Here is a 13502-nt window from a genome sequence, read left to right as displayed (position 1 = left end):
AAACCTCACTGGACATCCCTAAGAATCTTTTTGCTTACTCGAGAGCAGAGCAGGACCTATTTAATACGGTTTGGCACTGATCTCCAGAAGGTGGTCTTTGCTCTTCTGGCTTTCAAGTTGGAGAGAAGGAAAAAAAGTTCATTCCTTGTGCATTTTGCTCTAAACTGTAACCCTCGGGTGATTAAAGCCTCTTTATCCAAAGCGAGTCTCTGGTTAATAAGGCTCTTTTTATAACCACTCCGAAACACACTTTCAAAACAAAAGTTAGAAAGCTGTATGGTCCATTCTCAAGAAAGATCTGTTTCTGTTTAGAACCCGCCCTGACCTTTTTGTTGAAGAAGAACAAAATAATGGAGTAACAAAAACACAAGTGGCTGCCAAAGGAAGAGAAAAAAAAGTTCCTGTAAGGCACTGAAACAATAAATCTCCTCTCTGCTGAACTCCCAAAGGGAGTGTGTGTATTTCCTCCCGTTCTTTATCAGAGCCCCCGAAATAAGTGGGAATGGGCAGTGGCTGCTCACACTCCGCGCACCTTTTCCATTTGCTAATAAGGCCCTGCCAGGCTGGAAGGGAGTTGTCCCTGTCTGACTCTGGAGAAAAGCGCCACTGAGACGATCCACAAGACGATCCACGAGCACCATGAAACTCATTCAAGTAACCATCCTTTGTCTTCTTCTGCCCAGTCTTTGTAGCAGTAACAACACAGGTACTGTTTTCTCTTATTCCTCTGACAGGGTGGATCAGAAATCACTGGGAGAGGACTCAGCCTCAGTTTACCTTCAGGGACCTTCCCCTGAAACTTGGATGCAGCAATTCCTTTGCTGTGTGGGGTGCGTGGGTATTGACCTGGAATGCATGGAGAAGGCTCCACGGAGAGGATGTTTGTTTGCACGGGAAGGAAATGTTTGCTGGTGGAGTGGCCTTGCTGTGTATTTATTTGATGGCACCATAAAGGTACTGAGAATGCATGACAGCATTTTTGAAGAATAAAAATCTGGGGGTAAAATGCTGGTTACAAATGTACTGTTTCTCAAAAATGTTCCTCTCAGGCGTTAAGCCTAGAAATAACAAGATTGTCAAGTATGGGTGAAAGGCTGTAATCAGAAATACTGCATTGCAGATGTTGGCCTATATTTGTCCCAACTATCTTTTGGTTCTGATGAACGGAGAGGCTGGATCAAGCTGCCTGGGGAAGTGAATATTAATATCTCGAGGGGGCAGGACGGGTTAAGAGGAGAGTCATTTGATTAAAGTTAATAACATTTGCTCCGGAAATAAGCACATACCTACACATATACACACAACATTTTGCACAGCATTTCAGAAATTTGTAGACGGACCACAATTTCAGAAATTTGGTAATAAAGATATATATGACCCACTATAAGCTCTGACTATATTAGTGACCAGTTGCAAGAAATTATTACATATGGCTGTAGCCCTTTCTGAGAGATTCTCTGTAAGCAATTAAATTTGATGAATATTTATTAGGATCCTAGTACTTACCAGTGCAAAGAATACATAAATGATTAAGATTACCAACGATGTCCTTACCAATGATTGTCTTTACCAACAGTGGTAAATGTATTGTTGGGAAAAAACAAATATGTAATTCTAATACAAGACAGATTTGGCAAGTGTGAAAACCAAAGTACCAACTATCATAAAAGAACACAGTTGGGAAATACCGATTCTGAGGGGCCCTGGAAAACAATCAGTTCAATTTCATTTTGCGTGTGCTCTTTTCAAAAGTTTGCTTCCTACAAAAATTCTAATTTAGAATAATAGTGCAGGAAAAATTAGACACAGTCTTTCAACAATCTTTGTCATTAATTCTCAAAATACATATACAAATTTAGGATACATTCCCAAACATTTCAAAATCATGTATGATTGCTTATCACGCACCTTGGCATTTCCAGAGTTAAGTTGCCACAGATCTCAAGACCAGAAAATCTAACTCAGAAGAGTTACCAAGCATCTGATTTTTGAAAATAAAGAGTATTTATGAAGGGCCACAGAAATCAGTGCATAAGCGTGTAAATAACTCTTCAGTATGCAAGGGAAATCCTGATGCCATGAAAAACTCTGCTCACAAACAGGTGTCAGGTCAATATAAATTTGAAAGTCTGGGTTAAGCTGCTTACCACGCCAGCTCTTCTACCTCACTGGTAATGAGCCCAGCCTGTTAATAGTGTCTTCTTTCTAAGGAACAGTTAGCCCAAGTAGGATAATTTCTCTTTTGAGCAGAGATAATAATTACATCATGAGTATCTCCTTCAACCTCTGCCAACAACCCTATTTGTTAACTTAAAGAATGTGTCTGTAAAAACTACTCCATTTGTCTTAGAAAAGGAAGTTCTAGCACAAGAGCATAAATTGCCATCTGAGTGGTGCTTGGAAGGAGCTGGAAGAGATTTTCCATCCAGGGGTATGACTTTGTCACACCTGGCTCTGCCGGTTTAATGTTTCCCTTTTCAGATAGGGCACAGGAAATGAAGCATTTCCTAAGCTGATTTATTAAGTTCTTTCCCCAAACCCCTATACCGGAAACACATTGATTTTAAAGCTTTGTACCTTGCCCAAACTTAGAATGCTTACCATATTTCCTCAGCAGGGGTGATTATTAGGGATGAGGAGGGAGGCAATACCTTGGCCTTAAATTCACAAGTCGTCAAGAATATCCATGCTTCTTTGCATAGCAATTTATTCCTAAATAATGATATTTTAGAGAAATTGACTACTTTTCTTTTTCCTTCTGACATTTCTGTCAGTCTCAGATTTAAATACATACAATGTAGTCTTTTGTGCTCTTTGTGAAAATCGAGTGAATCTTTCTACACAGCAGCCAGTGACCTTCTATTACTTGGTTGGTGGTATAATATTTTACCATCTCCAATTTAGAAAGCTCTTCTGTTGAAATATGCAGGGAAGGTTCCTGAAAAAGAATTGTCATTCTTTCCCAAGGTTTTCTGAATTGTATTTAAAACTGAGCAGCCCCTCCTCCTGTGGCTTTTAAACCCCTCTGGCTTATAAGCCTAGATGGACGAGCCTTTGACTGTCAGGACCAAGAGGAGTTAAATGAAGAGAGATTCCAAGAGAAAGGGGGCCCAGGAAACAACGTACTCTCCCAGCACCGTTGGCTTTTTGAACTTTACACTAATTTAGGAAAGATTAAAATGTATTAGGCATTTGCGAACAGGAACAAACATCATTTTATTGATATCTGGAGAATCATTGCTTGGAGAAATTCATTTGTTAGGGATTGAACATTCAGTTTCGTGGGGAAAAAATGGATCATAAAGACTGTGAGACAGACATTATGCTAAATGCTATAGATTTATAGAGATCAGTAAGACTCGGCCATGACCCTTGAAATGGGGGAGAGAAGAGGAGTCAAGTAATTATAAGTTTGATTATATTGTAGGTCTTAAGTGGTAAATAAAGAATGGTCCAGAGCTTAGTTTTCCATGTGGGATATCAGTAAAGGCTTCATATCAAAGTGGAAATTGTGATAAACTTCGAAATTTGAAAAACAGATTTCAAATCGATGAAATTTCTTGAGTAGGAACATGAAAATCTGAGGATATTCTAATGTACACATGTAAGAAGGTCAAAGATTGGACATAGGTTAAGTTTTGGAAAATAAGGTTGGAAATAGAGCCTCAAGATATATGCTGACTACCAGGATGAGAGCTATTGACTAGTTAATAGTCAATAGTTAAAATTGAATAGTTATTTAGTTTAGAGCCTCTAAATATGTTTTAATGTGAGAGTTACATGATCGGGGATATAAATTGGGAAGATTAATCTGTCAACAGAATATGTTAGACTATTGTAGTCAAGAGAGACAAAAGATAAAGAAAATAGAGCAAATGTTATTCTAAGTTTGAAAGCCTATCAATAAAATTAAAAAAAGGATCTGGGGAAGCACTAAAGGAAGTAGATAGTTGGTGATTTGACGTATTCTTGACCAGCAATGAGGGAGAAAGTGACTGTGATGTACAGAGGGGATTATCTGAATACTAGGAGTAGGGAAACAGTTTGGGAAGAGAGGGAGGGAAAGAGAGGTGGAGACAGTTTAAGGAGAAAATTCATGTATTTGACTTTGGACATGCTGAGTTTGAAATCCTAGTAAGATATTTAAATAGAGATGCACAGGGTAAATTAAAATCCATGGGTAGTTGGAATGCCCCTGTAGCTGGATGAGGGGGTGAATGTTCTTTACTCTTGAATCCCAGGAGTTCTTAGTCCTGCTTTTTGTAGAATTAATAACATAGAAAGACAATTCATTTCTCATCTAGATACTCATATTTCTAACTCTCTTACGGCACTTGTTTTTTAATTCTGTCATAATTATGTGTAGGCATATCTTATTTCCTCTACCAGACTACAAACACCTTGAAAGTAGGGACCATATATATTACTATATGTAGTTTGTTCAATAATAGTTCTTTTTAAAAGAGATTTTATTTATTTATTTGACAGAGAGAACATAAGCAGGGGGCGTGGCGAGCAGTGGAGAAAGCGGAAGCAGGCTCCCTGCTGAACAGAGACCCGGATGTGGGACTCGATCCCAGGACCCTGGGAAAATGACCTGAGCCAAAGGCAGATGTTTAACCGACTGAACCACCCAGGCACCCCTGTGCAGTAACAGTTTTAAACATATAATAAGGGTGTAGCTGAATGAACACTTAGATGAATGATATAATTGCCTTCGTTTTCTTTCATTTTTAATTTCTTCCAATGACAATCACTTACCAGTTCACTGCTTTGTCCTTGTGAAAAGATTATGGACACATATGACACATAGCATAGAACATGGATACAAGTTGTGGATTACTTTGATCCCTGGCTATGAAAATGGGCACCAAATATAAGGAAAGGGGCTTCTTATCAAAGGTAAGCCAATTCTCAAAGTCTAGCCAGAGGAGAAGGTGATAGGTATAGATGGACAATCTAGTACCAGGTGACAGTAATTGACAAAAAATCTGGAGATGGAAACTGCTCTGACTGTGATTTTTGGGGGGAAGAATATCTAAAAAGAACAGGCTCTACTTTTCCTTTTGGGGTGTAAAATAATTTATATAATATCTTCTTATAGTTAGAAATATTCAAGAAGAAAACTTATGCTCAACCAACTTCTTAAAAATACAAAATGGCTTTTTTAAAAAACAAAGTTCACAAAAAAGGAAGTTTAAGAAAGTTAAATAAATACCACACATCCTTAATTGATGTGTTATTTTAGATCGCATATGAGTTGCTCTAGAGCAGATCATTTTACTTATTACTTCTGTTTAGCTTCATCACTATCAGAAAATCTTACCTAAAATAAGTGATCTGTTGTGGGAAGAATGAACCAATATGCAAACAAATCCAATGGGAAAGTATTTAGTCCCCAAACCATTCGTTTAACATTCATTTTCTTCCACGACTCATTTTTTCAATAGTCTCTGCGTAAAAGTAGATGTGATTTCATTCTAGAATTCCTGTTCTCGAAAGACTCATAACAGCTGTCACCAGTAAGTTCTCTGGCGATTTTATCTTGCTAATTTTAATTATTCAGGTAACTCAGGGAAAAAGATGATGCACATTTGAGGGTTTCAGAAAGCTTTTATTTTACTGGATCATTGCCCGTCCTCTCGTTTTCATTGATGAAGGTACATTTCAAGCTTTTAACTTTAACAGATTTTAACAATTTTAACTTGTGAATAATTATCTAATTCAAGTAACTTCAATGCCTTTTTTTTTTTAGTCATCTCTTTCCAACTTCCTCTTCATCTTTGAGAACAATTCGAGATGCACATTTCTAAACACTGAATGTCAAAGCAGGAATGTACTCTAAGGGACTTTCAATTCCTGTTAGTAAGTGCCTCTTTTCCTGTTACTGAATTCCTGTGGGTCATTATAGCTCTATCAGGGTAGGATAATAATGCCTGTTGGGTGTTAAAAGAAACTCTTTCAGTTAGCAAACAAGATCCTCTTTGTGCTGTTGCAGACACATCAGCATCCATGTGAAAAACATTAGTGATGTTAATTACATCTAGAAAGGCCACTATATAGGTCCCAAATTTGGGAAAATCATAAGAAAAATCATTTTAAAAAAAGAAAAGAAAAATCGTTTCCTCAACTTAAATAGACGTTTTGTGTCTTTTAGAAATATTAGCAGAGATAATCGTAACTAGTCTCTAAATAGAAGCAGCCCTTGTATAAGTATTAGATACCTGTTGTGTCTTTCCCTATACCCTCTCTGGCTGTGCTTATTCCAGCCATTGCTATGGCAACCTGCTATGCACATGTGTAACCTCATGTGAACTTGTATCTTTTGCTTTCCTGTCTGCTGTTATTCTGACAACAAGGTATGTGTCACTTGCAGAGCCCCTGTTGACAGTGATGTATGTCTGAACTGGAAGAGAAGGAGCAGTAGCCCTCTATGAGACCAGTCATACCTAATGGGGGGATGGAGCCAGTGAGTGAATGCTTTCCTCCTCTATTCCTGATCCGTTTCACCGCCTTAGTCCTCTAAGCTTTTCCTTGACTTCACTCTCATTTATAGACTATCTGCCCACAAACCTTTGTCTCAGGCTCTGCTTTCTGGGGAAATCCAGAATTTATTATTTTTCTTGATGGGAACCTTTTGGTTTGAATGACAATATACACCAAGATATAGATCATCACCATTTCTCTAATACTCCAATTATTTTTTTAAGATTTTCTTTATTTATTTGACAGAGAGAGATCACAAGTAGGCAGAGAGGCAGGCAGAGAGAGAGGGGGATGCAGGCTCCCTGCCGAGCAGAGAGCCCTATGTGGGGCTCAATCCCAGGACCCTGAGATCATGACCTGAGCTGAAGACAGAGGCTTTAACCCACGAAGCCACCCAGGCACCCCTCTGATACTCCAATTATTATTCACTACCTTTCTTCCTCTTCATTTAAAAAACAAACAAGTGAAAAGCTTTTATCAACCTTTTGTTGAATACGTTCAATCATGTTCTAAGCAGACCCTGTTCTAAGGCAATCATTTGCCCATTTGTATAGAGTCAGTAGTGAATTAAATTGTTAGGTTGATAGCCAAAAATATTGGAGTCATTGATTTTATTCTTGGCATGCTGCCCATCTGAAATATGAACTCCTTTTGATATCTGTCTACTCAGTCATGTTCTGGCTAGAACCCAAATTAGCTGGGGCAAAACCCAGACTCATTTGAATCGGGTCCAAGTGAACCCAGGTGAGTATGGTCACAACATCTACTGACATCTACCATTCATCGTGTCTGGCCCTTCATGTAGATTCCTTCCATCACAGCATTTAAGTCCGACTTTATGATTCCCACTTTAACGATTAGGAAACGAGGCTATAAAATTATACTAGAGCAATGTGGCTTAAAATCAAACCAGAGGATGTTGTTCTTCAAAATCTTCCTTATAGCTTGCTGCCTTCCAGTGTGGTGAAACTGTAGCAAGTTGAGTTTTTTGAATAGAAGAGAGGAAGGAGAGAAACTTGGCACTTGAGTAATTCAGAAGCCACTGCTGCCTCTCCTAACATCTTCCACACTTTTAAACCACAAACTAAGTGCCACAAACGAGTTTCTGCTTAATGTTAATGATCCTCTTCAGACTTTTGATTCAATTAACTAGTAGAGGATGCATTGAAAGGAGTTGTAGGTATTTGCCTACCTACCCCTTGTTAAGTTAGTTGAAAAAATATATATTTTTTTGTAATATAAATGTGAGTGCAGCTGATATGGGACTTGGAGGAGAAGAAAACAAGAAGAGGAAATAACTATTAGTGAATTAATCACTTAGTGTCACATTTATAATTCTTTTGGAGCCGGAATGTCTGGGTTCAAATTCCAGCTCTCCCATTTTACTATCTTTGTGAACGTGGGCAAGTTACTTCACCTTCAGTTTTCTCAGCTGTAAAGTGGGATGAGTGCAGTGCCTACCTTGTAGGAGTATTAGGGAGATCACGTGAAGAGAAGTACACAAAGCACCCAACATAGTGTCATGCATGAGAGAACTCTAGAAGGTTTGCTGAGTTTTGGAACTCAGAGACCTATACTTTATTATATCTCATTCCTTAGATAAACTGCCTTATTTCCCAATTGATTCTAATGCAAAATCAGCAAATATTTAAATAATTATTATGTTAATTCTCACAAAATGAAAAGCCAACATATGAATATTTTTCATGGAAGAATTGATACGAGATACTAGAAAGGTGATTGCCAAGTGATATTTTAATCACATTATATAAGGCACCATTTGCTATATACAGATTGTATACAGTGTTTTTCAGATTTGTAGGTTATTTAACTCACTAATCCCTAAAATTCATAAATAAAATTATTTTTATTTTTAATGAGGATTCTAACTCTGGAGTCTGGGAATTGTCAACATCCTCACATGTTATTACCTGTCTTCTAGCACTGAGCACTGCTTAATCTGAGAAGTGGAATGCTAGTAGAAGGAACCTTGATTTTAATGTGAGAAACAGGTTTGGGTCTAGCTTCTTAGTATGCTGAAATTGATCAAGATATTAAGTACTTCTTAGCCTCTGTTTCTTTATCTAAATATGAAACAAATGATATTTGTTGACACAGTATTAGAGTTACATGGAAATCCAAAAACCTGTTTTAAGTGCTTTGTAAGTCATAAATTACTATTTAAATATTAGTTATTGATATGCAAGCTAACATTTAACTCACAGAATCAAGGGATAAGTAGGAAGGCATTTCATAAATTTGAGAATTTTTCCTGATTGGCTTGGTCTACAATGGCTGTTTCACCCTTGCTCTTTTGGCTATAATACCTTTATGTTTCTCTATGGCTGCTACATATTCAAAGAAACATGTGTTGAAATAATGCTTAAGTTATAAAAACCACACACATAAAACCCAGAAAACCATTTGTATCACACATTGAGCTTATTTTTTAACTAAAATGGGAAAAGAAATTGTTTTCTTTGGTATGAATTGTGAAATCGTCCTCCCAGGGCATTCAGCAAGTGTGAGGACATAAACACTGAGCTCTTAGACACTGTCCCTCGGGCTCAGAGTCCACTCCTGTACTTGTCAGCTCATGGCCATTGTGAGAACTCATCTCTCCAACAATGAAACGTCCCTCAACTATCTCTCCCTGCAAATCCAGTTTTTAAAAACGAGACCGCTATTTTAAATGCACAGAATTAAGTAATTAAAGATTTATTAATAGTAATTGCATTTTGGAGATTAAGATAATGAAATTATGTGAATCCATAAGCTTCTTATTTTTCTTTTCTTCTTTCTTTTCCCAACAGCCTCATTTGTTGAGTATGAGTTTTATATTAAAGTTTACAACTCTATAGATTTGCAAAGTAGAAGAAAGAAAAATGACAATGCTAAAACCATTTAAAAACCTGTTATTAGATTCCATTTACAGCCTAACTGAATGTAAATCTGTTAGTAACAAAGACAATGTCCAATTGATAACTTTTCCCCAGGACCTATCTTTGAGCACATAGGTGATGCTTACTAACTAGCCCTTGCTTTAATTTGGAGAACTGTATTTCTTCAAAAGTCAGCAGAGTTGAAATGTACAAGGTATTCCTGGATTTGTTTTCAGTAACTTGAGGACAATATTAATTTTTGTCCTTGGCTTGTATAGTGGAGAAGTTGTGAGTGTCTTTTGAGATACTCTCAGTTGGCTGAACCAATTTGCTTTGTTTTATGAAACTGACCTTATTGCTGTATAAATAGTAGAATATGCCTGCATTTGGTTTATATGGACTGTTCAAATCACATAGGAATGGTGTATCAGAATGCAAGTGTTGAGTCATTCCTTTCTCTTGTTCGTGAGAAAAAAATGGTATCCTATAATTCTATGTGTCATTCATTGGGTTGTTCTGAAATAGATAACACTATTCCTTATGCCTACCAAAATGCAAAATTATGAAAATGCTATTGTAAAGATGCATTGATTAAAGGTTTTACCACTCTAACTCTGAGGTCTTCATTCATTATGTTGAGTAATTTATTCTAATCCTGTCCAGAGGCAAGGGCATTAGATAATTCAGTTATTCCTAAGTTTTAAAAATTCCATTGATTGGTAAATAAACAAATGCCCTTTGAACAGTTGACAGGGAGTTCTCAGGTTTTTACTTTGCCAAATAAAGACAAAAGGATAGTACAATGTGTATACCATTTACTAGTATATTACATAAAGTCTACTTTAGCTGTATGCATATATTTGGCAATTTAACAATTTTTTTTTCACTGAGCTCTGACCAGTGTCACAAGCCAGGCCTGTGCAATGGTGGAGTATACTGTTATAAGTCTTGGTCTTAGTTACCAGGGGCCAGAAGCTTGTTGTGTGACTGAACCAAGCAAATATTTTAACCTCTAAAGTCTTTAATTTCCCCATCAATAATAAGAGTGCAGTTTGACTAAATGATATTGAAGTTTTCTTCCAGATCTACAGTTGTATGATCTCTCTGTAACAAGCGATTTCTGTATATTTTGCCTCAAGTTATCTTGCTTCACTTTCATCCTGTTATTCCTAGATTTGTTCACTTTGGACCATGATGCTCAATTCTATTCCCTAATGTTTGTTTCCTTTGGGAATTTTCAGATAGATCTGTAAGATAGTAACTGATTCTCATGTAAAGGGTCAGTTCTCTGTCAGTTCTCTGCCATTGTCTCTGAGAGACAATTCTCAGAGTACATATCAACAAAAGACACCTTTTTCCATTTTCCATGTGGTATTATTTGTATATAAACTGGAGACATGTGATGGTGGGAGGGATTAAAAAAAAAAAAAAGGACAGAGAGAGAGAAAGAGAGAGAGAAAGAGAAACTCATTGATATCCAGAAAGAGATTGAGAGAAAAGATGGGATTAAAGGAATCTGAGAAGGTACCACAGGCTGGGAGAAAGAGAGAAATCTTCTCAGAGAGGTTTGGAATGGGGAAATACCAGGAATGAGAAGGGGAGGGAGAAGGATGTGTAACAAATGCTCCGATAGTTTGGAAAGAATGCTCCCCATAGGCCTTCTAGCCACACTTGCCACTCTAGTAGACGTGGTATTTGGTAGGGTTCTTTTTTCTTTTTCTTTTTCTTAAAAAATATTTTATTTATTTATTTGAAAGGGAGAGAGAGAGGGAGAAGGCGGGGGGCACAAGGAGAGGGAGAAAATCTCAAGCAGACTCTGTACTGAGGGTGCAGCCCAAGGCAGGACAGGATCCCTTGACCCTGAGATCATGACCAGAGCCCAAACCAAGAGTCAGAGACTTCAACCAACTGAGCCACCCAGGCACCCCAGATTCTTTCTTCTCATCATTAAATCTCTTGCTAGTCCTTCATTTCTCCATCCATTCTATTTGCAAAATACTTCACATTTTTCAAAGTACTTTTTGATCAATTATCTGATTTATTCCTTGCCATTGCCTAGGGGATTATACAGGCTGCTGTTATTGGGTTCATTGTCAGAGAGGAGCCCAAGGAAACACACATTAGAAGTGAGATCAGTAAGTCTTAACATTAATACTCATAAGAATCACTTAAGGTGTCTGTTAAAAATAGATTGTCCTAGGGCTCACCCCTGTGATCCCAAGACTTCTTCCAGTAAAATCCATAGAACTATGCTTCCAGCAATTACTACAAATAATTTTTATACACTGGTATATGGACATACTTTCTGAGAAATCCTAGACTAGATTCCAATTTCCTGACTCGCCATCTGAATTCTTTTCATTGTCCTATACCCACAAAATTACCAGAGGTGTTTACCTTTAAATACCTTTAAAGAAAACTGCTAGGGTCTAGTGCTTTTAGAGAGAATTTGTCATTAATTCAGTGTGATCTTTTTTTTGTTTTGTTTTGTTTTTTGTTTTTTGTTTGTTTGTTTGTTTTTGGCTTGTACTAGTTTGTATAATAGAAACTAGATTTGGCCAAGACAAATATTATTTGAAGTGTTGAAATCTCCATAGGCACGTAGATACTATTCTATTCTACAAAGTGAGATCTTCACAGTGTCTCTTTTTCTGTTTCCTTGTCCCCTCTCCAGCTTCCTTCTAATCACTCTATGTTGGAAACAGAGTGAGGAAGGAGTGAGAAAGTTGATTGAAAGGTATTACTTGACCTGGCACTATAAGTTGTGCCCAGAGCTGTAGAGTGGTGCATTTTCATGGGTTCCTCAAAGGTGTGTTTTTGGGCCTCTTTCCCCTTGCAGCTCTTTGGTTCCTAAGAATGGATCCTTATTCAGGAAGTTCACTGATTGCTCATTCCACAGCCCTGGTAATCCTGTGTTAACCCAGAGTTTCAGATGCTAAAATGCCCAACTCTCTAAACAGCCCTGAGGAACAGGATTTAAAACAGCTCTAAGTCTACTCTCTCACTCTCTCCCTTCATTTGAGCCACAGGAGACAGTCACGTGTCTCTTTCTGCAATAATCCCTGCTGGGGCAGTCATTCTCAGCATAATAATAACTCTCCTGGTCCTACACCAAAGCAGCTAGCCAGCAGTCTTTCATTCTGTTGATTTTACCAGATGTGAGTCATTGTCCCTATGTCTTCAACTATAAGGACAACATATTTTAAGGGAGGTTTGAATAGCAGAACCAGACAAGCCTTGCTCCTTTGGGATGAAGAAATTGGGTATTTCTTCAAAAGAAGTATTTTGCAATAGCCTCCTATAAAAACATATCTATGTGTTTCTCTCCACACTTTTATGTTCCAGGGTGGAAAAAGGGATTCAAGTGTCCACAGAGCAGATTTTAGATATTTTATCTGAAAAATTATATGTGATTATTTATCTCACTACTTTGTGATTTCTCATACATTAGTAACCAAATAAAACTTTAATGTTCACATATTGTGCCAAATATCCTGTGCCAATCTTTCCTTTGAAACAGTTAAAAACTTGAATGTGTATTTTCTCAGTTTAATGTAATTATGCTATAAATCAATATTATAATTAGAACAATAGAATTCTATGTATGTTTAGAAATGAAGACATTTCCTTACAAATAACCTAGGGATTGTAGAAAAAAATCATGATGGAAATTAGAAAATATGTTGAATATGAAGAGAAATAAAATATTTTATACCAAGATGTGTATGATGGAGTTAAGTCAATGATTACAGGGAACTCTATAGTCTTAAATATACACATTAGAAAGGAAGAAATAAAAGGACAAAGTAAACCGAAACAAAATAGGTGGGAAAAGATAAGAAAAGTAAGTGAAAATTCATGAAATAGAAAAAATATATATAAAACAGAGAATTTCTGTATATAATAAGATTGCTAAACTTCTGCCAATATTAATCAAGAAAAAGAAGAGAAGAAACAAAGAAAAATGAAAAAAAATGACATCATTATAGTTGCCGCTAAAAATTTAAGTGGTTATCATGAAAAACTTTATATATAATGAACAAATTTATATAAAATGAAATTTATATAAAATGAACAAATTTCAAGAAAAAATAAGCCTCTCAAAACTAACTCAAGAAGAAATACAAAAGTTTG

At 36.8% G+C, this 13502-nt stretch overlaps 1 protein-coding gene across 2 annotated transcripts in view; it reads left to right on the top strand.

Annotated features, from left to right (window-relative positions):
* Positions 1 to 480: 480 nt before the first annotated feature.
* EMCN (endomucin) overlaps positions 481 to 13502 on the top strand; it is a 102663-nt gene continuing 89641 nt past the window's right edge. The window contains exon 1 of one of the 2 annotated variants that reach the window (XM_080797284.1): positions 481 to 706. In XM_080797284.1, coding sequence (XP_080653410.1) covers positions 640 to 706 — 67 coding nt within the window. In that variant the 5' untranslated portion in view covers positions 481 to 639. The remainder of the gene's footprint in view (positions 707 to 13502) is intronic. The other variant, XM_080797285.1, reaches the window with a different exon arrangement.

This window comes from Martes martes, assembly GCF_963455335.1.
Source record: "Martes martes genome assembly, chromosome: 2".
Lineage (NCBI taxonomy): Eukaryota > Metazoa > Chordata > Mammalia > Carnivora > Mustelidae > Martes > Martes martes.
Note: the sequence above shows the minus strand (reverse complement) of the source record. Positions and strands in the feature narration are given on the sequence as shown.